Source organism: Canis lupus, chromosome 16 (assembly GCF_003254725.2).
Source record: "Canis lupus dingo isolate Sandy chromosome 16, ASM325472v2, whole genome shotgun sequence".
In the NCBI taxonomy this organism is placed as follows: domain Eukaryota; kingdom Metazoa; phylum Chordata; class Mammalia; order Carnivora; family Canidae; genus Canis; species Canis lupus.
The window spans coordinates 55859115-55886721 of record NC_064258.1 but is presented as its reverse complement, the minus strand read 5'-3'; the positions used below and the strand labels follow the sequence as shown (position 1 = coordinate 55886721).

The following is a 27607-nucleotide window of genomic DNA, read 5'->3' as shown; positions in this document are numbered from 1 at the left end:
TCACTTTGGTGAGAGGAGGGGGATGAGACAGATCTGAGTGGTATCAAACCCCCAGAGGAAGAGGAGAAGTGGGGACTGTGTAGACACTCCTTCCAAAGAGTTTTGCTGAGAAAGTAAGCAAAGACAAAAAGCAATAACTGGTCAATGACATAGTGTCAAAGAAAATGTCTGTGTTTGTTTTTAGTTTTTATAGATTCAGTAGAGGGGGCAGCAGGGAGAGTATTGTTCATGAGTAAGCAAGAGAAAGGACAAGAGGGACCCAAGTGGAAAGGTTGGTCTTAGACCAGAGCACAAGCCCATTAATTCATAATCCACATAGAAAAGCTATCCTCTTCTTGCTACTGAAATCAGAAAGGTATTCCTCCCACCTGAGAGTCATAATAAGACTTGTAGGAATGTTATGGCAGTAAAACATTAATATATTTATAGGGTAAAACTTAAAAGTTTAGAAAAAAACTAAAAATCAAAATCCCAGTAGAGAAGATGATAGAATTTCAATAAACTGTAAAACCAAATCACATTTAAAATCAGATGAAGTCTAATCAATAATAAAACAGGCTAGAAATAAAGAATAAAGAGACATGAGTCATCTGAGGTATTATATCAACATGACAAATCAGACCAAGGAGATGAAAAGGATGAACAAGCTTGTGGCTGTTAATTAATGAACAGGAATTCGGAGCCAGGAGCAAAAATGAAAAATTTAAACTTGAAGAAGATTAAGGATTTTGGAAGCCAAGGAAAATATTGACGGTCAGGAGAGATCTAGAAAAGATGAAAGTTTCCAGTTAATAACCTGAGCTAAGGAAAGCTGCTGAAGAGTTTTAAGAAGATTAATGTTTGAAAGTATGATCTGTAAGATCCCTCCCAAGTTATTGCAAAGTAAGAGATTGATAAAGCTTAATGCGGCCCTTCAGACGAAGAGGCCCTGGGTGACAGGAGTATGATTCTGAGGGTGTGATTTCACTCCTTTTCATATGTGTTCTGAGGGGCACATGACACAGGGATGCGCAGAGGGAGTGGATGTTGGCAGAGGCACCACGGGCTTTTGCGTGAATAAACATAAAAAATGTGTATGATCCTCTCCACAATGGTGGCACTCTGCCTTTATTTTGTCTGTGGCTCATTAAACAAATCCAGGTTTTGGTGCTATACCCTGGATATATATCAAAACATATAATTTTTAAGTAGTAAAGTAAAACTTCATAGTTTAAGGCCTAAATATCTTAACAAAACCAACGACAAAAACCAAAACAGAATAGTGATTCAGCACCGAGAATCCAAACCATTTATTCAAGGAAGCTTCTCTCCAACTGGGGAGAAAGTAAGATGATAATTTATAAGTGCCGAGTAAGCATAAGCATTGAAGGTAACAATGCAGGTCTTTCTCCAAAGCGACACTGAATTTCCGTTTTCATTACATTATGTAACTCTGCCTCAGTGTTTCACTGGGAGAGAATCGCAATGGGACCAATGGGACCAGAGCTGCCCCATAGGACTTTGTGTTGATAGGAATATTTTCCATCTGTGAGGCCCAACATGGCAGCACTGGCCACAGGGGGTTATTGAGCACTTGACTGGGTCTGACTGAGGATCTGAATTTTAAATTCTATTAACTTTGAATTAACTAAAATTTATATTCAAGTAGCTGCCTGCAGCTAGCGTCTACTGTAGCAGACAATGCGGGCTTAGATGCAAAGCGATATAGTGCGACCTCAAGATTAGACCTCTCCTGGCCCACAGCCTTCTCTTCTCATTCTTGTTGCCTATTGGAGTGCCTGACCCAATGCTGCCTCTTCGTATTTGTGAAGGAATGAGTTTATGATGGCTATCTTCTATTTGTGTTTATTAACACTGTCGGGTTCTAGTTCGTTCCCTGTAGTTCGTGAATTCCTCCCTTTGCTTGGGAGGTGATAATCTAGAATATCACAGCTGGAAGATACACTAAAGGGCTTCCAGTTCAGGAAAGTCAAACAGCTTGGTCATTTGGCCATAACGACTGAATCTTTCAGGAGTGCTGTGTTGAGAAAGACTCTGAGGCCATTTCAGCAAGAACTAGAAGAATGCCACCATCAATGGGTTACATGGTTGGGAGGTGGATGTGAAGAGGGGAAGGAGAGGTGCCCCTGTTATGTATTGCTGCAAAACAAATCAGTCCCAAACCTAGTTCTTTTTTGTTACTTTATTATTACCACTCATGGGGATTCTAAAGATAAATTAGGATGAGCTGGATGTCTGGGGCTAAGAGATGCTCATGGGTCAGCAGTGAGATGGGGCTGGAAGCATTTGGAGGCTCACACACATGCCTGGCACATGGGCTGGAAGGTTCCTTGCAGGGGCTGGAACAGCTGGAGCTGGTGGGGCATCTGTGTCTCCATGTAGTCTCTCAGGCCACAGTTTCAGAGCCACCAGCCTTCTCACACAGGGCCTCCAGGCTCCTACGGTGTGTGTCCTCAGAAAGAAAAGCCCAAGTGTGGCTTTGTGACCTCAGCAGCCCCTTAGCATCACTTTGGCCACTCTCTTAGTTGATGAGATCACAAAGCCTTGCTGGGGTTCCAGGGGAGGGGACATGGACTGCACCTCTTGGTGGAAGACCCACTTGGTTCTGGAAGAGTGTGTTTGGAAAATACAATCTGCTCCATGCAGAAGCAGAGCAGAGGCACATGTGCCAGATAATGACTTATTTTTTAAAAAATATTTTTATTTTATTCATATGAGATAGTACAAATGAGTAAAAGCATGAGCAGGGGAGAGGAGGAAAAAGAGAGGGAGAAGCAGAGTCCCTGATGAGCCGGGATCCCAAAGTGGGGCTTGATCCCAGGATCATAACCTGAGCTGTAGGCAGACGCTTAACTAACTGAGCCACCCAGATACCCCAATGACTCATTTTTCAAAATGAAACCCAAAGGGGTTAACTGTCTTTCCCAAATCATTTAAGACCAGCCCCGCTGCCCTGGCAAGAACCTGGAGTTGGGTTTGACCTCCTGGAATAAAGATGACAGGGCCACTCGAGAACCCACCCTGCCTGGCTGCTAGAACAAGGGCAGCTCTACCCCTCCCTGCTGCCTCCTGGGGCTGTGGGCTGTGGCCTCTGTCGGGAACAGTACAGAGAGCGCCCCTTCTTCCTTCTGCTCTACAGATGTGAGATAGGCAATGCCTAAGTCCTCCTCCCCCATTCGCCCCAGTGAAGATTTTCTTCCTTTAGGACCAGTTCTTTAAGAAGGAGCTGAGCATGGAACACCCAGGTGGCTCAGTGGTTGAGCATCTGCCTTTGGCTCATGGCATGATCCCAGGGTCCTGGGGTCTAGTCCCACATCGGGCTCCCTGCAGGGAACTTGCTTCTCCCTCTGCCTGTGTCTCTGCCTCTGGGTGTCTCTCATGAATAAATAAAATCTTAAAAAAAAAAAAAAAAAAGCGGAAGGAGCCGAGCAGATTCAATAAGAAAGAATTGGCTGCAGTCTTTAAAATTAATATCTTTTTTCTTTTGTCTCTATACTTGCAACAACACTATAGGCTATTTATAGTTTTATCCATTTAAAAGATGAGGTGAGGGAGCTTTAAAGATTCTAAGTAACTCAATTCATTGTTTACTCCTTTATCTGACCAGAGTCATCATTGTGATGATAATGATGGTAATACAATAGCTACAATTCATTGATCCCTTTCTCAGTGCCCACAACTGTGCTGTAGCTCTTCCCAAATCATATCCCAACAAATCCATATAACTGGCACGAAACCAAGTCCGCCAACCTCCTGGGATCAACCTTTCGTTTATATCAGAATCATATACCTGAAGTTCCCTCCTCAAACATGCAGGTAGGTAAAATCCCTTTTTAAGATTTCTTAGGATTTCCAAGTGTGCTTGTGCTCATCTGGCATCAAACCCCAGCTGCCAACATCTCCCGCTGATGTAGGAAAGACATTAGGATTGGAAGCTGACGGCCAAGAAAGAATTCCTGTGAAATCTTTGGTGCAAAAGGGTTGTTTTATTAAAGCACGGAGACAGGACCCATGGGCAGGAAGAGCTGCCCTGTGGTCATGAGAAGTGGCCCATTGTATACTTTCAAGTTGGGAGGGGGGCAGGGAGAGCATAGGTCTCTAAGAAATTTTGGAAGCAAGGTTTCCCGGACCTTTAGGGATCTAGCTCTTATTGGGGAAGGTCATTTGTTACAGTCTATTAAACCCTGAGTCATGAGACCCTTCAGATGTGTATCGGTGGGCCATGTGCTTGGGGGATGATCGCCAACACATATCTTGGGGGTTTAGAGATAACGGAAATTTCTAAAGGAATTTTTATATGTTAATGGAGACTCACAGGATCCTGGGGTTGGGGCTAAGATTGCCCCTTGCCTTCAGCAAAGTATTAGCATGGAGGTGATTGTGTCCCTAGAGGAATATCCCTCTGCCTGTTTCAATGACTTGACAATGGGCTGTAGGTAGTAAGGATATTTAATAAGTTTTCTTCTGCCTTTGTTCCCACATCACCACCGCCTTTGGATCCCAGGTATGGATCCTGCAGCTGCTTCTGTCTCTTGCTTCTCAGACTCAGTGTGATATGGTCCCTTGTTCCTTGGCTGAGATCCCACACCCCAAAGGCCAATTGTATGTGACAAGGTTTTATGAATGTTGGAAACAGTGGATGGGGCAGGGGTGTGAGTCACTGCAGAAAACAGAAAACAAATTACCAGTAGACATGACAGCCTTTTGCTGCCACCTCCTCCTCCAGACTCTCCCTCTGGTGTCCCTCCTCCTGCTGTCCCCCTGGGCATCAGCATATGCCGCCCCAAACATGCCACTTAGACATACAGATTATTTTGAGCTGAAGGCAATTGAGAAATAACAGATGCCAAAAAAAGCTCTCTGCTCTCCCCTAGCATTTGCCCAAAAGCAAGCCTAGACCTAGACTCACCAGCCCAGAGATGGTAGGAGAGGAATCCACAGAACAAACTTGCTAACATAACTCTTGTCTTCCGTTAGTCTCCCCATCTGGTTACTTTCCCACCTTTTGCTGCCCTGAAAGCCTCAACTCCTTTTCCTTCCTCTTGTGACTTCTCTGCATTTATTGCTCTTTGTTACGATGTTCTAAAAGTCCCAGATTCTAACCTCCCTCCAAGTTACTCACCCCTGGGTTTCTCCCACACATATACACACTGTACATGTTAATAAATTATATTTTTCTCATTTTTATGAGATAGAGAGTCAATCTCTCTATTAGCAGTTTAATTTCTAGGATCTCAGCTAAGAACCTAGGAAGGTAGGGAAAGGGTCTTTCTTCCTCTAAACCCCATGGGTCTGAGACCCTGGTGGTGTCTAAACAGCGTCCTAATGAACAACTAAACTTTTATTTTCAATACATAGATCCATTTAGCACTTATTTTTCTTTATCTCCATATTATGTATATTTCCAAAAGCTTTGCTTTCAAAACTAAAATGTCTATTGTGTTTGCTTAAACCATAGAGCAATTTTCTCTTTAAAAGTCAATCATGGGGATCCCTGGGTGGCACAGCGGTTTGGCACCTGCCTTTGGTCCAGGGCGCGATCCTGAAGACCCGGGATCGAATCCCACATCGGGCTCCCGGTGCATGGAGCCTGCTTCTCCCTCTGCCTGTGTCTCTGCCTCTCTCTCTCTCTGTGTGACTATCACAAATAAATAAAAATTTATAAAAATAAGTAAATAAATAAATAAATAAATAAATAAATAAATAAATAGATGTCAATCATGGGGATCTCTGGGCGGCTCAGTGGTTTGACGCCTGCCTTCGGACCAGGACACGATCCTGGAGTCCTGGGATCGAGTCCCAGTCGGGCTCCCTCCATGGAGCCTGCTTCTCCCTCTGCCTGTGTCTCTGCCTCTCTCTCTCTCCGTGTCTCTCATGAATAAATAAATATTTAAAATAAATAAATAAATAAAAGTCAATCATTCACCTGTTACCCAGGAATGAGTGAAATTACTAAAAATCTGCATTTTTCCCCTTTTGACCCATTATAGAGTAATTATTTTTCCATAATAGAGGTGAGAGAATACCTATTAGAGTCTAATCTTAATCTGAGTTCATAAAACTCCGGAACACCACACAACCAGAATTACAGGAAATTGGTTCCCTGATTCTGAACAGTGATTTAACTAGTTTTACATTTTACAAACATATCTTAGGGGAGCGGCTTCCCGCTCCACCATGGTCTTGGCAGTTGGCTTTCCTTATTTCTACTTCTGTCTTCTGCAGCATTTTTGTATGGGGAAGAAACATCTGCCAATCTCTTCCCGGTTATGAGGGCATCTGAATGGAAAACAGAAGCCACTGCTCCCAATACAAGATAGAGGAAACAGAACCCTTCCAGAGAGACCTGAAAAGAAAAAGGAGGTTAAAAATTTGTTCACACACCATTTCAGGAAGACTCCAAGCACGAGTCATCATCCCTTCATAAATCCTTGAAGGGGCACCTGGGTGGCTCATTGGGTTAAACATCTGACTGTTGGTTTCAGCTCAGATCATAATCTCAAAAAAAAAAAAAAAAAAAAAGATCATAATCTCAGGGTCCTGAGATCAAGCCCTCCCTTGGGCTCCCTGCTCAGCAGGGAGTCTGCTTCCCCTCTACTTCTCCCTCTGCCCCTCCCCTAGCTAGTGCTCCCTCTTTCTCTCTGAAATCAATCAATCAATCAATCAATCAATCAATCAGTCCTTGAGGCAAAATCTTCTTTCCCAAGAACAGGGCTCTATGACCATGATAATTTTGACATGGGTGTGACTTCTCATAGATAATTTTCTGACGAAGGTACTGGCTCTGCTGTGTCTCTGTGGATACTTGTTCTTGAAGAATCAGATGGCTGGACACTCTAATTTGTGGCAGAGTGACTTGGGCCACTGGATGTGTTCAAGGGGAAGAATGTTGAGGGTTTTGTGCAAATGTGTCTCTACCCCAAGAAAATAAACTAGAGACCACTAAAGGTCAGTAGTTACCAAACAGAAAAAGCAACCCGGAGGCCGTTTGTTTGCTTTTCATTCTCCCAAATTATCTGGTTCATTGAGCATTTGGGCTTAGGTGAGAAGCGAAGACGCAATGAAAGGGTAATTATTGCTTTATAAACATTTAGTCATCTGAGTGCTATCATATGAACATAGCAAAGTTATACAAACGAGATTTACAGTGTTATTTCATATTTTTGCTGTTTTCTCAAAACCTTCTCTCTCTTCTTCCCTCCCTCCCTTCCGTCCTTTTCTTTATCTTTTTCTTTATCTTTTTTTTTATCTTTTTCATTTCTTTCTTTTTTTTTAAATTTTATTATAATGACTGTAAGTGTCAAGACAAATTAAAGGAAGGAGTAGTAACCAAGTGAATGATGCTAAAGCTCGCCCACACTCAAAAAGATGTGACAGTGAACAATATACTCCTGATGATTTCCCTTGTGGAGAGACTACACAGGGACACACACTGGCAAAAGCTTCCAAAATGTATAATGGGAGCCCTAGTCCTATTATGAGTTTCTCCAGGTGACTGAAAACCCCACTGATTCTAAAAGGATAAAAAAGACAGCCAGGATTTCTATCCTTGGAGTAAAATGAACCCTATTTCTACTTAGGAAGGCACGGAACTTAGGCTTTAAGCATAGACCCTTTGATCTTGCCATGAAATAGCAGTGGAGCATTACCCACTGATTTAGTCCGTTAGGCCTGAGTTGAGAAAAAAATGAAACTGAGAACTCCCTTAAGATCTTCTGCACCTTTCATGGTAAAGGGAGAGTATTTAGTTGGAATGAATGATTCAGATAATCTATTTAGTCTGGAAAAAATTAGTGAGAAATTTCAGTCTATCTGCAAATTATTTCAAGCTTCTTAATTCTCAGGTCCATCTTACCTGGAGTAGGTGACGAGAATAAAACTGGTAATATGAAGAAGAGACAATGGATCTTCATGGTTGACAAACTCAGGGACTAGCTAAGGATGGAGAGCAAGGTGATTTTCTTTCATTTTTCGTAAAGATTAAGGGAACTTGGTTACTTGCAGAAGCAATGTTTGCAATTCTAGTAAAATTACACTACAGTGAAAAGGTTGCATCTTTCCTTCTGTCTCTTGTGTCTTGCCAAGACACATAACATGTCTCCTGAACCACAGGATCCTATGCCTCAGAAATTGCTATCATGCTTCCATTTGGGATGCAGAAAGCATATGCACAATTGGATTCTTTCTGGCAGTGGATCCAGGTGGTGTGGAGCTAGGCCTGGTCTGTGTCCATTTGGTAGCCATCCTAGGATGCGGAGCCTGGGTTTAATCTGTTCCCATTGTGGTTCTTCTAAGCTCCCAATTTCCTGTGCTCCCTGCAAGGGACAGGAGGCAGAATGAGGCCAAAATGGTTTTCAATTCAGTATGCCTAGGGGATAGTCAAGCCTGGCTGTGAATCAGGACTTGGTCAGACCGAGAATCTCTATGGATACTCTGGGAGTTTGGGCAGGACAGAATAGGTTAACTATTGGACCTGAGAGAAGACAGGAAAAGTAGGTTACCTTCAGCAGGCAAAGGACCCCATGACACCTGAATTTTCATATACGATTGAATTTATGTGAAGAGCCTCTAAAATTCACCACCAATTACGATACAGACTATGAATTAGGGTGATATCTTGTTTCTCCTCTTCAAAGAAATACTGACGGGCCAAAGTAACTGGATTGTCACTTCTTGATGTCACTTCTTGATGACACTTTCTACGCAAATGAGGATTCTAGGAACCTGCCTTTGTGACTTCAGGTTATTCGTAGAGTATGATCATTCTTGTTCAGATCCCAAGTGGCATTTGAAGATGTTGAAGGTAACATGGTGTTTTGTGTGGCAACAGTTTGTTTTTCTTAGAGTAGACTTCTGGGGGTATGTGATGAATTAATAACTAAACCTCCAATCGTAGGAACAAGGCTTCAGTGGTGTAGACCTACCGAGGAAATGCTTTTGGGTGGAGAGATCTTCTTGGAGATGTAAAATCGCAGGACAGAGCGTGTGCTCCACCTCCACCAGGGTGCACCTTTTCCAAATAAATACAAACTACATATCTGAAATAAACAGGTCTTTTTTGTAATGGTGAGCGCAGGGCCCTTACTCAGGGAAGGAAATCGGACACAGAAACCATGAAACCATGGGCATTTCTATGAAAAAAGATACATAAATAAAATGTTGACAATTTTTGCAATTTTTTTCTCCACTATACAGCGTAGCTTTGGATCTTTTGTGTGGCTGATGAAAGGAGGATGGGACTATGGCTAGATGGACCTCCTCAGAGCCTGAGGATCACACAGAAGTGAGTGGCCATGGACACGCTTGTAAGCCCCACTTTACTCGATTATTCAGGCAACCTTAGCCATTCAGGGTCTTTTGTGGTTCTATACGCATTTTATGATAGTTTTTGTCTCTGTGAAAAAATGCCATTGGAACTTTTCTAAAGATGATCATTTTAAGTTTAATTCACGTTTTTCATAGGAAAAGGAATAACATCTTTGTTGGAGTTAACCAAATTCATCATTAATACTCACCTGATAAGGTAGAAATAAGACTGAACATTAATTTGATCATAAAGACATCCCTGAGTGCTGCAGACCATCTTTTTCAGTAAGTTGGGAAATCTGTATTTCTAACACAATTTTATAGCCCTCAATCTATTCTATTTTGTTTTTTAAAGAAAAAATGGTATATATTTAAGGCATACAAAATGATTCGATATGTATCCATAGTGACATGGTTACTACAGCCAAACTAATTAACGAATCTCCTCACATAGTTACTGTCTCTTGGTTGTATGGCAAGAGCACCTGAAATCTATATTCTTAGCAAATTTCTGGGGTTCAACACTGTATTACTAACCCCGGTCATATGCTGTACACAGGATCACTAGACTTTCTCATCTTACATAACTACCACTCTGTAGCCTTTGGCCAATATCTCCGTTTCTCTCAGGACCCCACCCCTAGTAACCACCATCTGACTCTGCTTCTAGTATCCAGCTCTTAGATTCCACGTGTCCGTAACAACAGGCAATAATATTTCCTTTCTGTGTCTGTCTTATTCCACGTAGCATAATGCCCTCAATGCTGTCCACATGGTTGCAAATGACAGGATTTCCTTCCTTCTGAGTGGCTGAATAATATTCCATTGAATGTATAGCACACTTCTTCACCCATCCATCCGCTGATGGATGCGTAGGCTGTTCTCATATCTTAGCTATTGTAAATACCGCTGCAATGAGCATGGGAGCACAGATAGCTCTTCAAGATTCTGGTTTTGTTCCTTTGAGTCTATACTCAGAAGTGGGATTGCTAAATCCCCCGGTATATCTTTTTCTTGAGGAATCTGCTTACTGTTTTCCACTATGGCCATATCATTGTGGTCGTACTAATTGACATTCCTATTAATAGTGTACCACAGAGGCCCATGGTGGCTCGGTTGGTTGGGCATCTGCCTTCAGCTTGGGGTCATCATCCTGGGGTCCTAGGATCGAGCCTTGCATTGGCTCCCAGGGAGCCTGCTTCTCCCTCTGCCCCTCTCCTTCTTGTGCCCTCTCAAATAAATAAATAAATAAATAAATAAATAAATAAATAAATATCTTTAAAAAAAATAGCATACCAAAGTTCCTTTATTTTCTACACCCTTACCAACATCTGTTTTATTTTTATTTTATTTTTTATGCTGGCCGTCCCAGCAGGTGTGAGGTGATAGGTGGTTTTGATTTGCATTTCCCTGATGATTAGTGATGTTGAGCATCTTTTCATGTGTCTGCTGACCACTCAGAGCAAAGGAAACAACAAAATGAAAAGACGACATACAGATTGGGAGAAAATGTTTGCAAACCATATATCTGATAAGGGCTTAATATCCAAAATATGTAAGGAAAACATACAACTCATTAGTAAAACAACATACAAGCTGATTTTAAAATGGACTGAGGACCTGAATAGACATTTTCCAAAGAAGAAGTACAAAGGGCCATTGGAGTTTTGATATTGATTCCATTGAATGTGTAGTTGCTTTGGAAGCACGTCTTAAACGTAAGAGAAAAAAGGGGGACGTGACATGCCCTTGCAGGAGGTAATGGTGAGGGTGTGAATTACCATCACCTGGTGGCAACTCTTTGTCTAACTCACCCCAAGATGCATACATGTTTTCATTTTCCTGCCTGCTTAAAGGGAGTGTGTATATCCAAGGCATCTTATGAGTTCCCCCCTTTTTTTCTTTTTCCCTCTTAATGAACTAACAATGTCATGGTCCTCTCAAAGATTACCAGGTGTCCATTTTCTTTTTATTCACTTTTATCCTCTTTACTTCGGGTTACTTCCCTTTATTCTAGCTCTTTAGGGTAGACATTTATGTGGTTGATTTGTGAGATTTACTCCCGTTTACCTTAAAAGCATTTGGTATTATAAATTTCTCTCTAAGCACCGCTTAAGCTGCATTCCCACAAATTTCGGCATACTGTTTTCATTTTTAATGAGTTTAAAATATTTTCTGACTTCCTATGTGATTTCTTCCTGTACCCATTAGAAGTATGTTGATTAATTTCCACATATTTGGGGATTTTTCAAGATATCTTTGTAAATTCCACTGTGGACACACACAGTGTATATCTGTGTAACACTGAATAAATTGTTTTCATTTTTGAGACTTGTTTTACAGCCCAGTATGAGCTGTATTGCATAACATTTTAATGGATTCTGTGATTATTGAGTAGAGTGTCCTATAAATTTCAATTAGGTCACACTGAATGGTAACGTTGTTCATGTCTTCTGTATTATTGCTTATGTTTTGTCTGCTTTTTCTTTTCATTACAAGTGAAATAGTGACAATATCTAATTGTATTTATGTATTGGCTTTTCCTCTCATTTCTATCAATTTTCCCTTAAGACTTTTGGGACCTTGTTATTCAGAGCATGCTAATTTAGCATTAATATATGTTCTTGGGGAATTAACCACCTTATCACTGGGGAAAGTATCTCTTTTTATCTCTGGTAATGCTCCTTCTAAAATGAACTCTGATTTATAGGCAATTCGCCAACATGGCCAATTCCATTTTCTTTAGATAAATAGTTTCCTTAGCATACTTGCTTCCTGTCTTTTATTTTTAATCTATCTTTGTCTTTCCATTTGATATCTCAAGTGGATTTCTTATAGACAGTACGTATCTTTTTTTTAAGGTTTTATTTATTGATTTGAGAAAGGGAGAACGAGTGGTGGGAAGGGGCAGAGGGAGAGAGAGAAGCCGACTCCCCACTGATCGGGGCACCCCAACGCGGAGCTCAATCCCAGGACCCTGAGATCACAACCTGAGCTGAAGGAAGACATGTAACCAATTGAGCCACCCCGGCACCTGTGTATCTTATTTTTTAAGAAGTTGGCAATTGGAGGAAATTGAAGCAGTCATCAAAAACCTCCCAAGACACAAGAGTCCAGGGCCAGATGGCTTCCCAGGGGAATTTTATCAAACGTTTAAAGAAGAAACCATACCTATTCTCCTAAAGCTGTTTGGAAAGATAGAAAGAGATGGAGTACTTCCAAATTCGTTCTATGAAGCCAGCATCACCTTAATTCCAAAGCCAGACAAAGACCCCGCCAAAAAGGAGAATTACAGACCAATATCCCTGATGAACATGGATGCAAAAATTCTCAACAAGATACTGGCCAATAGGATCCAAGAGTACATTAAGAAAATTATTCACCATGACCAAGTAGGATTTATCCCTGGGACACAAGGCTGGTTCAACACCCGTAAAACAATCAATGTGATTCATCATATCAGCAAGAGAAAAACCAAGAACCATATGATCCTCTCATTGGATGCAGAGAAAGCATTTGACAAAATACAGCATCCATTCCTGATCAAAACTCTTCAGAGTGTAGGGATAGAGGGAACATTCCTCGACATCTTAAAAGCCATCTATGAAAAGCCCACAGCAAATATCATTCTCAATGGGGAAGCACTGGGAGCCTTTCCCCTAAGATCAGGAACAAGACAGGGATGTCCACTCTCACCACTGCTGTTCAACATAGTACTGGAAGTCCTAGCCTCAGCAATCAGACAACAAAAAGACATTAAAGGCATTCAAATTGGCAAAGAAGAAGTCAAACTCTCCCTCTTCGCCGATGACATGATACTCTACATAGAAAACCCAAAAGTCTCCACCCCAAGATTGCTAGAACTCATACAGCAATTCGGTAGCGTGGCAGGATACAAAATCAATGCCCAGAAGTCAGTGGCATTTCTATACACTAACAATGAGACTGAAGAAAGAGAAATTAAGGAGTCAATCCCATTTACAATTGCACCCAAAAGCATAAGATACCTAGGAATAAACCTCACCAAAGATGTAAAGGATCTATACCCTCAAAACTATAGAACACTTCTGAAAGAAATTGAGGAAGACACAAAGAGATGGAAAAATATTCCATGCTCATGGATTGGCAGAATTAATATTGTGAAAATGTCAATGTTACCCAGGGCAATATACACGTTTAATGCGATCCCTATCAAAATACCATGGACTTTCTTCAGAGAGTTAGAACAAATTATTTTAAGATTTGTGTGGAATCAGAAAAGACCCCGAATAGCCAGGGGAATTTTAAAAAAGAAAACCATATCTGGGGGCATCACAATGCCAGATTTCAGGTTGTACTACAAAGCTGTGGTCATCAAGACAGTGTGGTACTGGCACAAAAACAGACACATAGATCAGTGGAACAGAATAGAGAATCCAGAAGTGGACCCTGAACTTTATGGGCAACTAATATTCGATAAAGGAGGAAAGACTATCCATTGGAAGAAAGACAGTCTCTTCAATAAAAGGTGCTGGGAAAATTGGACATCCACATGCAGAAGAATGAAACTAGACCACTCTCTTTCACCATACACAAAGATAAACTCAAAATGGATGAAAGATCTAAATGTGAGACAAGATTCCATCAAAATCCTAGAGAAGAACACAGGCAACACCCTTTTTGAACTCGGCCATAGTAACTTCTTGCAAGATACATCCACGAAGGCAAAAGAAACAAAAGCAAAAATGAACTATTGGGACTTCATCAAGATAAGAAGCTTCTGCACAGCAAAGGATACAGTCAACAAAACTCAAAGACAACCTACAGAATGGGAGAAGATATTTGCAAATGACATATCAGATAAAGGGCTAGTTTCCAAGATCTATAAAGAACTTATTAAACTCAACACCAAAGAAACAAACAATCCAATCATGAAATGGGCAAAAGACATGAAGAGAAATCTCACAGAGGAAGACATAGACATGGCCAACATGCATATGAGAAAATGCTCTGCATCACTTGCCATCAGGGAAATACAAATCAAAACTACAATGAGATCCCACCTCACACCAGTGAGAATGGGGAAAATTAACAAGGCAGGAAACAACAAATGTTGGAGAGGATGCGGAGAAAAGGGAACCCTCTTACACTGTTGGTGAGACTGTGAACTGGTGCAGCCACTCTGGAAAACTGTGTGGAGGTTCCTCAAAGAGTTAAAAATAGACCTGCCCTACGACCCAGCAATTGCACTGTTGGGGATTTACCCCAAAGATACAAATGCAATGAAACGCCGGGACACCTGCACCCCGATGTTTCTAGCAGCAATGGCCACGATAGCCAAACTGTGGAAGGAGCCTTGGTGTCCAACGAAAGATGAATGGATAAAGAAGATGTGGTTTATGTATACAATGGAATATTACTCAGCCATTAGAAATGACAAATACCCACCATTTGCTTCAACGTGGATGGAACTGGAGGGTATTATGCTGAGTGAAGTAAGTCAGTCGGAGAAGGACAAACATTATATGTTCTCATTCATTTGGGGAATATAAATAATAGTGAAAGGGAAAATAAGGGAAGGGAGAAGAAATGTGTGGGAAATATCAGAAAGGGAGACAGAACGTAAAGACTGCTAACTCTGGGAAACGAACTAGGGGTGGTAGAAGGGGAGGAGGGCGGGGGGTGGGGGTGAGTGGGTGACGGGCACTGGGGGTTATTCTGTATGTTAGTAAATTGAACACCAATAAAAAAAATAAAATAAAAAAAAATAAATAAAATTAAGAGTTTTAAGCTTCAAAAAAAAAAAAAAAAAAGAAGTTGGCAATCTCTTCCTTTGAGATAGAATCTTAGCCACACTCTCTTGTGCAACCTATAGAGCCAAGTTTCCAACTGTCATTATTTTTCTTCTGCCTGAAGAATTATTATTATTATTTTTGATAGTTGATGTTGTCTGGTGAGGAATTTTCTTAGCTTTTTGTTATTGTTTAAAAAGTTTTACCTTGGGCAGCCCGGGTGGCTCAGCAATTTAGCACCACCTTCAGCCCAGGGCGTAATCCTGGAGACCCAGAATTGAGTCCCATGTCGGGGCTCCTTGCATGGAGTCTGCTTCTCGCTCTGCCTGTGTCTTTGCCTCTTTCTCTCTCTCTCTCTCTCTCTCTCTCTCTCTGTGTGTGTCTCTCGTGAATAAATAAATAAAATCTCAAAAAAAAAAAAGTTTTACCTTTGGGCACCTGAGTGGCTCAGTCAGTTAAGCCATTGCCTTCAGCTCAACTCTTGATCCTGGGGTCCCTATATCGAGCCCCACATCAGGCTCCCTGCTCAGCAGAGAGTTGGCTTCTCCCTCATTTGCAACTCATACTCCCTCTCTTGCTCACTGCCTTTCTCAAAAAGATAAATAAAATCTTAAAAAAAATAAAAGTTTTACCTTATTTTTTTTAACAGATTTTATTTTTCAGGGCAGCCCGGATGGCTCAGCAGTTTAGCGCCGCCTTCAGCCCAGGGCATGATCCTGGAGACCCGGGATCGAGTCTCACATCAGGTTCCCTGCATGGGGCCCGCTTCTCCCTCTGCCTGTGTCTCTGCTTCTCTCTCTCTCTCTCTGTCTCTCTGTCTCTCATGAATAAATAAATAAAATCTTTTAAAAAAATAACTCTCAGATTTTATTTTTCAGAGCAGTTTTAGGTGCACCACAAAACTGAGCAGAAAGTACAGCTATTTCCCGTCTACCTCCTGTCTGGACACATGCACCACCTCCCTCAAGATCCATATCCTCCCAGAGGATCTGTTACTTACAACTGATAAACCTATATTGCCACATCATTATTCCTGGGAGTAGTTCCAGACTGGTTCCCTTTAGAGCTCAACAGCGCTACTACAAAGGCAAGCCCTTTCTGAGGACTCTCATCATGTTGCTGTGGGAACGCACAAGTTCCAGCCTGGTACGTGTTCCTTGAACTGTCCATCCAATCCCTCAGGTGTTTTTGTTTCCCTGTGGATTTGCCAAGTTTTACCCCAGACGTGCTCAGACCAGCACTCAGGGCAAGATTCAAAGGAGCCCTGTGCTGCACTTGGGAGCTCCACCCCCATCTAGATGCCCCCTTCTGCTTTTCCGCCCGGGGAATGGGGGTGTTATGCTGCCTGAACTTTGATTCCATCTCTCGGACTCAGAAGGATTGCTGGTCTGCTTGGGTTTTCCTTCCCTGTGCTTTGGCCTGGAGTCTGCTTCCTGCAGGAGACTGGAGACAATGGATCTCACTCATGTGGCCCCCGTTCCGGCAGCCACAGTCCCATGCTGCTGGCCGGCCGGTGCCTAGAAGGCTTGTCTCACATCTCTACTTCCCTAGTTGCATCATGTTGGAGGGCAGTTTCCACAGAAGTGCATGCTTTTTTGATAAAAAGTGGGATCTAAGTTCTTCTTTTTGGGAATCTGCTCACTCCCCTCTTCCTGAGAGCCTGGTTCTCTTGTCTTTCCATAGGGCTGATGTGGGGCAAGTTGGGCCTCCCATGGCATCTCCTGGAGTCCTTCAGTATCCACATAGAGAGGACACTGAAGAGTTAAACTGCAGAGCCTCAAACCGCTGGAATGTACTTCGGTAAACACTTTCTGCGCAGCTTTTATGCTCAAGACACTTTCCTAGGCAGTCCAGCAATGATTAAGACAAGGTCCTTGCCCTTAAAAAATGATGCAATCGAATAAAGAGATTGGAAATATGCAAATATATACACCGCAGAGGTCAAACAGATTCACAGAAGGAACACTCAGTCAGAACCCTGCAGTGAATCAGGGGAAAGCTCCTATTCTTTTGGGAAAGCGGCTCTCTTTGTAAGGAGGAGGTAGGATTGTGATGGTCCCCGGGGGATGGGTGAGAGTTGGAAGGGCTACTATATGCCAGGTATGAGGTCAGCAGGAGCAGGGGCGTGGGTGGTAGGAAAGCAAGGGGAATATTTTGGGAGGAATAGGGAGTCCAACCTCACCTGGGCACATAATTTGCAAAAGAGGAGTCAAATCTGATAATGCTTGTAAAATGAGTTTAGGCCCCTTTGGAGATTCCTCCAGAGATTATCCTGTGTTTGAATTAAAGATGAGTCAGTGAACACTTTCTAAATTATCACGTGGTAACAACTGCCACAATAACCAGACTTTAAAAAGAACGATCAAGCTTCTAATTCTTTTGAAAAAAAAAATATTTAATTCGGTTTTTCTTCTATAAACTTCCAGGAGGCATTTTCACACTTTACAACGCTCCCATCCCATTTCTGGATTTTTTTATTTCTTTCTTCGGCAGCATTTTCGGCCAGTGGAAGAACAGCGGCCTATCTGCTCCTCCTTTGGCAGGCAGCTCAGCAAGGCGCACCGACCGCTCCTTATTCTGCAATAATACCTCTGCAGGGTATTTATAATTCCCCCATTTCCTGCAAAGAAAAAAACAGAACGTGCCGGAAAGCTTTAGGAAGGCTTTGCTCCGAGTACAAGGCTTTTGGAATTCCCCAGATGTCTGATGTCTTCCCTTTCTCTTACTCTTCCCCTGAGCCCCAGTACACACTTCTCCTTAGGGTCAGGTAGGGAGTTCAGTTATAATCCTCATTGTACACCTCACAGGGATGAAGACATACATCCATTTCTTTAAATTAAGAAATGAGGAAACACATGGTATAAAGATACTGGTTAGAATTTGGTAGATAGGGATCCCTGGGTGGCGCAGTGGTTTGGCGCCTGCCTTTGGCCCAGGATGTGATCCTGGAGACCCAGGATCGAATCCCACGTCGGGCTCCCGGTGCATGGAGCCTGCTTCTCCCTCTGCCTATGTCTCTGCCTCTCTCTCTCTCTCTGTGTGACTCTCATAAATAAATAAAAATTTAAAAAAAATTTTTAAAAAAAGGATTTGGTAGATACCAGTTTGTAATTTCCTTTACACATAAAATATTATTCTGATCACTATTAATCCTTCAAGGGAATTGTTTGTTTTTCTTTTATTTTAGGGTGTTTTCTTTCTTTTTTTAAAAAATTACTTTTTCTTTTTTCTGTAAAATGAGAAAGTAGAGAAAGGACTATGCAACCAACTGTGCTTCTATAGGCTTTTATAGGCCACAGCTCAGCCCCACAGGGGCGGTGGGGGAGGGGCATGGCCACCCTGGGGCCCAAGCCTTGGAGCCTACAGGTGCAGGGGCTGGTCACAGTGGTCCCTTGGGGGCTTGCCAAAGACTCTACTTGCAGTCACTAAGCTAGTAAGTGGAAGTCTGTGCTACTGATCTCAGATTAAATCCATCTCTCCTGTTGGTGTTAAAGTTTTTGTATCACTTTCTTTATGTCTCACGAGTAGGTAAAATGGTCTTTCCATAAAGGGGTGGTCTTTGTGAGCTATTTAGTCTCTGGGAAGATTGGAAAAACAGCTTCAAGATCCCTGATGAGTCTCACCAGAAAAAAAGAAGATGGTGACATCTGTTCCCATACAACAAATATACCTGGTCTACAGTTCCCTGAAGAATGGAGAAAGGCAGACTCTGAATGACATATTTGCGATTCCTTCACCCCTCTGGCCTCCCCACCCCATCTTACCTGGAACAGGCATCAAGAACAGCAAGGGCAACAGGAGGAGAAGGTAATAGATCCTCATGACCAACAGGCTTCGCGACAGGCTGAGACTGGATGGCAAGGTGCGTGCACTCGTCCACTTTATAAGGTTGCAGGACACACAGCCATAGGTACAAGTAAGCAGCGGCTGCAATTCCTGTAATAGTACAATGATGACAATATGACTTGTTTCCTGATGCTTCATGCCAGTGTCTCTTACCCCACAGACCACACCCACTCACCCCAAGTTAATTGCAAACCAAAAGGGTGAAGCAAACCTGATGTGAGCACACAGCTATCCTGATGCCCTCTAGGCTCCAGGAGTGCATCCAGGTCTGGCTCAGAGCTCGCTATAGGTGTAGGTGGGAAAACCCCCTTCCTCTTGGGAGCAATCCTAGGGCATGTAGTTGAGAGCTCCTTGCCCCCATTGTGGTACTTCTAAGCTATCTTCTGAAAGTCCTGGGACCATAGCAGTCCAGCTTTGGACATATTCAGAATCCAGGTGTAAACTCAGGCTGGGTCACACCTCAGGTGTGCCTGAAATGGAAATTAGATGGGATCAGCTTCTAGGTAGTAGGAAAGGGAGGAAAAATGGGCTACTTTCCAGAGTCCTTGACCCTATGCTCCTTGGCGTGTGATGTGGGCTATAACATGGGTGAAACATGGCTTACATTTCATCATTATCTGAAAACTGTCAGATTCATGAGTCAAGGTGTCTCATTTTCCTTCATCAGAGGAGGAGAATGCTAGGATGATGTATCTGGTGGACTGGTACCTCCTCCTTGTTGATGACACTCCTTATACAAATAAGGGGCTTAGGAAGGTACGTTCAAGACTTCTGGCTACTTACTCATGGCTTGGGAGCATTCAAGGAAGTCCAGAGATCAGGTAATTTCCACTGGACATAGATTCAGTGTTTAAAGTTTCAATGTTGAAAAAAAAATATTGGATTTAAATGTTAAGGAATCCATTAGTGGTTTGTATTTGTTGAAAGACAATTTAATTGGGAGCTGAAGTCACCATGACGTTGCCTGGCTGTGAATGCAGTTATAGCGGATCCACCGAGGTTCCAGGTATATTAGTTCTAGGAGTGTGCATCCAGGACTACGGTACCCATGGAGTTCTGTAAGCAATCTGAGCACACCTCCTACAGATAGACAAGTGCCGTGTGCTTGGGGTCAGTGGGATGCAAGAGGGTGAGATGAAAAGAGGGACCAGATTGGGTTCTTTCTCTCAGAAAGCACCTGTGATATGCATGCAATAAAATAAGCTATAGAAGGGGCATTTTGACAAGTGTCATAGTAAGGGTTCTAGCACAGGGCTATGGAAACATAGAAGAAAGGTAATTCACAGTGAACGCCAGGTTTAGATGATTTAAGAAAAGGCTGGAGTTGTAGACACTTCATCTTTTCAAAAGCAAAATTTCCTCAGAAGTTCAGAATTTAAGACAAAGCAGATATTTTTAATCATTATTAGAGAGAGGAGGGAGGAAGGGCAGAGGGAGAGAAAGAATCTTAAGCCCACGCGGGGCTCCATCTAATGACCCAGAGATCATGACCTGAGCCGAAATCAAGAGTTGAATGCTTAACTAATGAGCCGCCCAGGTGCCCCCAAAGAAGGTATTTTTAAATGAGGGAGGAAGCGAGTGTGGGGCGGGATGGGTGTTGGCTGTGCAGACAGCCTTGCTCAGTCTTACTTCCATAGGACAAAAGAGAGGGCGGGGTGGGTGTTGTAGAGAAAGACAACCTGCTCTCAGCCCGGGCGCTCGGAGTCACCTGAGCATCAGGTCACTGGAGATGATTTACTTTTCCACATGGAAAACAGATCTCCACGGTGAACTCTTGGTCTAACTGGTTCTTTCAAAGACTGGAAGGCATTTTAAAGGCAATGCCACTATTTTATGAAGTTCTTTAGAAGCCCTTTACCTCATCAGCTAATTTGGAAGCTGGGGCTTGGGGATGGGGCTCTGGCAGTGGCTCCCCACACCTCCCCAGCTACACAATGAAAAATTCATTGAGGAGCATTTTGAGAATGTTTACAAAAGTCATGAATGTTTGTGGTAAAAATTCAAATAGAAGAGTTAGACAATGTTCTTCACTTTTCCTCTACTGGGGGAGCCACTGGTAACTATGGTGTGCCTTCTTTTTGGCTTATCATACCTTTTTTTTTTTTTTTTTTTTTTTTTTTTAATGTCAAACATACTTCTAGCTTCTCCAGTCCTGGCAGTTACAGATCTCCCAGCTGATAATGAATTCGGGCCTGTGGTGTCTGACACATGAGAGAGAGTTGGTGCCACTGCCTGGCCCTGGAACCTCGAGTCATGGAGCTTAAAACTGCAGGCCGCACACACTGAGGTGCCGGGCGTGCTCGATTTTTTCTCAGCTCTGACAGCAGTTTCCCGATGTTGATAAGGTTGACGAGGGGAGATGTCAGTTATTTAACATTTTTTGTGTTAGACTTTGTGCTAGCCTTTTTTTTTTTTTTTTAATTCTGTTTTGAAAATATGAAGCAGAGATTTGGTTGATGCAAGTCTGGGGTCCAGGAGCAGCACGAGGTGGAGGGCAGAGTGCTGGACCAGGGTTTGGAGAGAGGAGTTAGCAATTGAACTGTCAGCCCTGTACACTGCTTATTTGGGTTTCCCCGAGTAAGTGCCTTAGTCCTCTGAGCATCTGCACCTCAGCAGTAAGCCTGGAGAGGAGCGGTGGCGCTGGCCGAGGGTGGAAGCCCTGGGAGTGAAGGCTGTGGAATTGACTGGAAACTGCAAATTACCAGGTGACCCAAGGATCACCCTGTGGCCCTCAGGAAGTGTAACCAATGAGGGGATGGTGAGTGATGTTCGGGCAGCTTAAAGATGATGGCCTGGGCTCCCAGCAGGGGAATCCAGATATCCACTCCTTTCTTTATCTTATCATAGTCGAAGGGTGGCCTAGCCACTCTCCTTTACAGCCATTTTAGTCTTGTCATGACCACTGCTGGGGGAGTCACCCAGGCAAAGAGACACATTATCCCAGTCTTACAGTTGAGGAACCTGAGGCATTGGTTGAGTGACTTGCCCTAGGCCACCCAGCTAGTCAAGGCCATGCTGTGAACTGCAGGGAACTGTATACATTTTCCAGTAACCCCTGCTCTCAAGGTACCATATACATTGGCCAAAGAGATGCCTCGGCATAATAAGGGAAGGCAGGAGGTGGTGAGAAGCCAGGATATTCCTCTACCTCTATGTTAGGAGGCATCTCCTCTGTGCCTCCAAATCCTACCAGAAAGCTGCTTCATCCATGGTCCTAACTTCCACCAAACAGGTCTGCCATGACCTGTTGGGTGCTCCATATCCTAAGGTTTGGAGACATTATCTCCATCCTCCTTCAGCCCCTCTGGTCCTAGGGAAGAGTAAGGAGCAGGTGGGGCTAGTTAGGGAGAGATAAGTAGGTGGCTATGGGATCAGGCTTACAAAAGTCCCAAAAATATGGAGGTGAAAGTAAACCAGAGATAAATAAACCAGATCATCTTGTCCCAGGTGTCAGAGGTGGGGTCTTGTTAGAACAGCTACTTGTGACCCACAGAAAATCACCAGACCCTAAAAGGGAAACGGGCCATTAAAGATGTTATCACCAGTCCTTACTCAGTGGTGATAGCAATAGAGACATTAAAAGGATTTAGGTTCCCTGGTTGGCTTTCAATAAAAGACCAGCCCTACAAGCCCCCATTGGCAACCCTGTTGGGACCCCTCTCACTCCTGAGAGCTCTCTCTGTACCCTTGGTTACTAAATTTCTATCACTTCACCCACTCTCCTTTGTCCAGGAGATTCGTTCTTCGACTCCGTGAGACGAGAACCTCACTCATCCTGCTTCAGGGACAGTAGTGCCTTTCTGCTATTGCAAATTCTGAGGTGACTCACCATACATTTGGCTTCTTAGCTCTCGTAAATAACTGTCTATATTGAGTTCTCCCCATTTGAGGCTCTTAAATTTATTACAGTTTCTCTGGTTGGCCCTTGATTATACTCAAAGTCCATGCTCTACATTCACAATATTCAAGTCCTGTTAATTCTTCTGCTTATGATATTACGGTATTGTCACCAGCTAGAACAATGCTTTGCTCTGCAGTGTCCTCCTGTATACCTCATCAACATCCCAAAATGTAGCATAAAGTAGGATCCTTGAGACAGTGGTGGGGGGTTGCACGTCGATGCCAGCTTGTCATGGCCTCTCGTTGACCTGTTCTCATACCCCTGTATGTTTCCACTGTAGGTGTATGTGAGGTGGTTTCTAGCACTCCGATTTATCACCGCTATTTTAGATTAATTTTTCTACAAAATAATGTAAGCAAGGAAACAGGAAAAAGAAAACCTGTCTCCAGCTATGTAACCATAGATTATCTTTACTTCCAGAAAGGCAGCAAACTGGAGGCCTCTAGTTGGGGACCATCCATGGGGGTACTTTGTTTTGCAGGTGAATTAGGCCTCCAGGGAGGTATTAAAGCACAGCTGGGCACGTAGTCCCACCTGCCCTGCTTTGTGCCTTGATAACGTTTGCAGAGTTCCTGTGGGCATCTGAGCTATGCCTTCCTGCTTTAGGAGATACTGTCTTCCCTCCAAACCCAAATCAGAGAGCTACTTCTCTCTGGGCTAAGAGAAGCAGAGGCTTGATTTCACACAGGCTAACTGGGTTGTCTGTTTTCACCAAATCATCCAGTGTGGACAAATACTTTGTATCATCTTTGCTAGCCAACTCTTGTCCCTTCTTTGCAGCTTCCCCTTGCCTTTCTGTTGATATTTTTCCCCTCTTTTTTTTAGTACACCGGATAGAGCACAACAGAATATAAAGTGCTCACAATACAGTGAGAGGGGTCCCAATAGGGTTGCCAATGGGGACTTGAAGGGCTGGTCTTTTATTGATACAGTAATACCATAAGCAGAAGAACTAACAGGACTTACATATTGTGAGTGTAGAGCATGGCTTTGCTAGCCAAAGATGACACAAAGTATTTGTCCTTCTTGGCATTTTTATATCTAGCAGACATGAACAAAGTTCGTCCTTCCTTCAGCTTCTGGTAAATGCCCCTGTATTGTGAACACTTTATTTTCTGTTGTGCTCTATCCACTGTACAAAAAAAAGGGGGGGGGGGATATCAACAGAAAGGCAAGGGGAGGTGTGCAAAGAAGGGACAGGAGTTGGGCCTGAGTGTCTCACCAGGAGTCACAGCATGTGGTTGGGTTGATGGGGTGGGACAGAGTCAGAGCCACCACCTAGATGGTGAAGCATAGAGCCAGTTAGGGAGCAGTGAATAGTCTAGTTTGGCCAAAGTCAAGCAGACGAGCCTGTGGACAGGTTTGCATTTGATTGGAGAGATATGCCATGGATTTATGAGAAACTAGATCTAGGATTTAATTTCTCAAGCATGCTGACCACCCACTGACAGCTCCTTCAAGAAAGGCTGAGGGCAAGGGTTGAGAACGCTGTGCACATACAATCCGGCCAATGAGCCTGGTGGGAACTCTTTCCCAAATTCTTGAGTCATAAAGGGATTTACATCATCTTTCTGCAAACGGTGTCAATAATGGCTCTGGGAGCTCGGCCACTGTGAGGTGGATACTGATGCCCAGGCACCTTCACTGGGTCCCCTGCTCCTCCACACCACAGCAGGAGTGTGGTTCTCTAGCAGCGAGACACAGTCTGGAGGAAGAAGGTCTCGAAGAGGCGCTGCCAATTTTCTCTGCCCAGAGGCTGTGATGTGGGGAACAAAGGCAGGAGGGAATGTGGTAAAATTAACTTTCCTGACAACCTGCAGCCCATCGACAACTCCTTGAGACAGGCAAAGTGTGACATTCCTCCAGGAACGCCAACTGTCTTCAAATGAATGCCTTAGCTTGAGGATAGCCAGACCTCCAGGATCCTGTGAGTCTTCTTTAACAGATGCAAGTCCTTTTGGAAACTTCCCGTTGTCTTTACCTTCCCTGATTCCAAAGAGCCACTGCTCACAACTCCAGGGCAGCTCTTTCTGCCCAGGGGTCCTGTTCTTTTTTACACTAAAGACTGTCTCAGGAATTCTTTCTTGGCTGAGTCTCTGAACCCCAACATTTCCACATCAGCTGTGCCAAAATTCTGACTCAGAGCCTGTTGGGGAGGCCAACTGAGCATACCACCTCTGCCGTGGTCTCACACTGAGACTCACTGAGGCTCTGGATATCATCCACAAATTAAAATTGAGGCAGGAGAGTGGGGTTCTTGTCTTATGGAGTCAAAGAATGAATCTCACAGACAAAGGAGAGCGAGTAAAATGATAGAAGCTCAGTAAGCAAGGATCCAGAGAGAGCTCTCAGGAGTGAGAGGGGACCCACAGGGCTGCCCACGGGGGCCTCCAAGGACAGTCTTGTATTTAGGACTGACCAGGGAGCTTATGGCCTTATCATTCTTGTGATGTCTTGGTTTGCGTAAGGACTGGTGATAATATGTTTAATGGTTTTCTGCTTTTTAGGGTCTGGTTATTCTTTCTTGGTCATAGGAGATTGTCATAATAGAAGACTCCCCCCCCCCTCCCCCCCGTTTAAAAAAGAAAGACCTCCCCTCAACCCCCTTCCCCACCTAGGGCAGGGTGGCCTGGAGTGTTCCCTTATCTCTGGTTTCCTTACACTCTGCATTTCAGAGATTTCTGTGAGCCTGATCCCGCAGCCCCCACCTCTCTCTCCCTCCCTAGCCCTGCCTGTCCCTTACTCAAAATCGTCCTACACTGCCATTTCTTTAGATGCAGAATAAATTGCTTTGAAGAGACGGTGCTGCTTTTCTACTTTCCCCACACTCAAGGTTTTACCTTCACACAGCCATGGCCATATCCCTATTCTTCCCAAACTGGACCACTCTAGTCCAGCCAGGATCCCGGGCTCCCCATCATTGCCCATGCTGAGGGACCATCCCTCAGGATATTACTCATGGATCTAGCAGACCCAGGGAGATGCTTACCTCTGGGGAAGGGAGAATAAAATAAAGTGAGTCCATATCCACATTCTGCACCAACTCTCCTCAGAGAGACCCTGTCATTGCTTCCTTGGGTCGTAAGTCCAAATCCCCCCAAATTAACCTCCTTGACAGTCCTTTGAGGGGGTGCCAGGTTCACCTGATGCCATCTGAGACTGTTATGAGAACAAGAAGAAATGAGAGACCTTGTGTGGTAAAATGGAACCTCTCGGGAGACTAGAGTTAGAAGATTGTGTTGTGTCCAAAGGGAAGCCCTTAACCAGAGCCTGCTGTGTGCTGTGCTGGAAGCGCCTTGTGGCCAAGTTCCTGGGCCCACCGCCTTCACGTCATATTCAGGGAGGGACTTGAAGGGTGGGCTCTTCCACTTGAGCACACACCCAGGTCAACTCCTGCAGGAAAGAGAAGAAAATGTCTTCTGAATGAATACAGCTTTTTTTTGGGGGGGTGGGGGGGTGGGGGGTTGGGATGGCTCTTCCTAACTTACATAACTTGATGATACCCTTTCAGAGAAAGAAAATGCCCAGATGGTCCAGAGGGCACAATTTTAGTCAAAGATGTAAAAGACCTATACAGGGCTCTAAAAATTAGTTCTTCCCAGCTAATGGGGATAGAAGGAAAGAGGAACAAATCCTTTCCCTAGTGGGTCACCATGTTCCAGACTCTCCCTTGAATTTTTCTTTTTTTCACTTATTCTTATTTCTCCCTCTTGGTTAAGAGGAAGTTTTTCTCCTTCCTTGGCTCTTCTCTCCATGCTCTTTGAACCCACTGCTTTTAACCACACACCATTACGTAAACCCTTCTTTCGCCACTCTCTTACTCTTGGCTCCTTCACTGTAGTCCACACTCACACTCAATTCTCTATTTAAAAATAACCTGTAATTGACCCTTCTTCTCTCCTTAAACCATTATGTCACCCTCTTCTTTCATTCGTTACCAAATTTCTCAAGAGTGGTCTGTGCTCATGTGGCCTCCTGTGCCCTCCACCCATTGCTCTCCAGTTGATTGCTTCCTGGTATCTGTCTCAAGAAATTCATTCCAAATAGAATGAAATGGGATTGGTACTAGCATTTACCCAAATAATGAGTGGAAAGAATTAAGGTGGTGATACCCCCAGGCACTGAAGGGAGGCATGTTCTGGAGAGAGAGCCAAGCTGAAGAGAGGACACCTTTTAGCAGGCTCAAACTAGTTCAGGAATTTGAAGCCTTAGCAGGGATGTGGTGCTGTGTGCCTTTCCCAGAGCCTAAAATCACACCTAACAAGGTAGGGGATGAATCTCCTGACTCCTGAGGGCAAAATCAAGAAGGGATTAAGTACATAAAGATTCATATGAAAGGCTACCCAACCATCCTCCTACCTATCTGTCAGCAATTTTTTATTTCCAAATGGAATGATGTGTGTATGATGCATTACTTTCTGTTTATATTTTTTACACTCTAATCAGATTCTTTGACTGCATTTCATGCTCAGCCCCAGTGAAAACCCATCACATAGCAACTCTTGCAACAAGCCTACACGGTCTGCTGGCTGCTTCTTTGGGAAGGACTTTTAGGGTACAGGTGGCTCTTACAACTCATCAGTGGGCTGGGGGCTGGGATGGAGGAAGAGATGTACCCAAAGGCAAGAGGTGGTACCGCAGGGGAAAAAAAAAATTAAAAACCTAGGACTCCTGCCACTATTAGGTAATCAGAACCAATGTTTTGAAATAAATCTATCAGCCACAGTTGCCATAGGCAATGGGAAACTGTCAGATGTTTTATAAATAACGAGTGGCATCTACG

At 43.5% G+C, this 27607-nt stretch overlaps 1 protein-coding gene and 2 long non-coding RNA genes across 17 annotated transcripts; 1 reads left to right on the top strand and 2 right to left on the bottom strand.

The window, feature by feature from the left end:
• The first annotated feature begins 15 nt into the window (after positions 1–15).
• Positions 16–17709, top strand: LOC112659157 (uncharacterized). 14 transcript variants are annotated; one of them, XR_003136217.3, is made up of 9 exons: positions 16–113; positions 3608–3816; positions 6226–6363; positions 7845–7953; positions 9196–9283; positions 9463–9591; positions 15956–16223; positions 16761–16877; positions 17571–17709. It is a non-coding gene; the product is annotated as an uncharacterized LOC112659157 (long non-coding RNA). The 14 variants fall into 14 exon arrangements; XR_003136224.3 differs by having other exon boundaries at positions 9196–9305; XR_007402676.1 differs by having other exon boundaries at positions 7845–8803.
• On the bottom strand, positions 5528–8704 carry LOC112659158 (uncharacterized). The gene is made up of 3 exons (XR_003136227.3): positions 8502–8704; positions 7856–7935; positions 5528–6346 (listed from the first exon to the last, which is right to left on the bottom strand). It is a non-coding gene; the product is annotated as an uncharacterized LOC112659158 (long non-coding RNA).
• Positions 17452–25830, bottom strand: LOC112659155 (beta-defensin 103A-like). Of its 2 annotated transcripts, XM_049095000.1 has the most exons (3): positions 25814–25830; positions 18842–19013; positions 17452–17697 (listed from the first exon to the last, which is right to left on the bottom strand). In XM_049095000.1, exons 2-3 carry the CDS (start codon positions 18897–18899, stop codon positions 17552–17554), a joined length of 204 nt encoding a protein of 67 aa, XP_048950957.1. In that variant the 5' UTR covers positions 18900–19013; positions 25814–25830; the 3' UTR covers positions 17452–17551. The 2 variants fall into 2 exon arrangements, with proteins under 2 accessions (XP_048950957.1, XP_025301424.3); XM_025445639.3 differs by lacking the exon at positions 25814–25830 and having other exon boundaries at positions 18842–19064.
• Positions 25831–27607: the final 1777 nt, after the last annotated feature.

What these genes read in the sequence shown, in the direction of transcription:
- LOC112659155 (XM_025445639.3), bottom strand. Translation starts at nt 19,061, where the DNA reads ATGAAGCATCAGGAAACAAGTCATATTGTCATCATTGTACTATTACAG. An exon ending in GTTCTTGATGCCTGTTCCAG is followed by an intron (nt 17,698 to 18,841) that starts GTAAGATGGGGT and finishes TTTTCTTTGCAG; the next exon opens with GAAATGGGGGAATTATAAAT.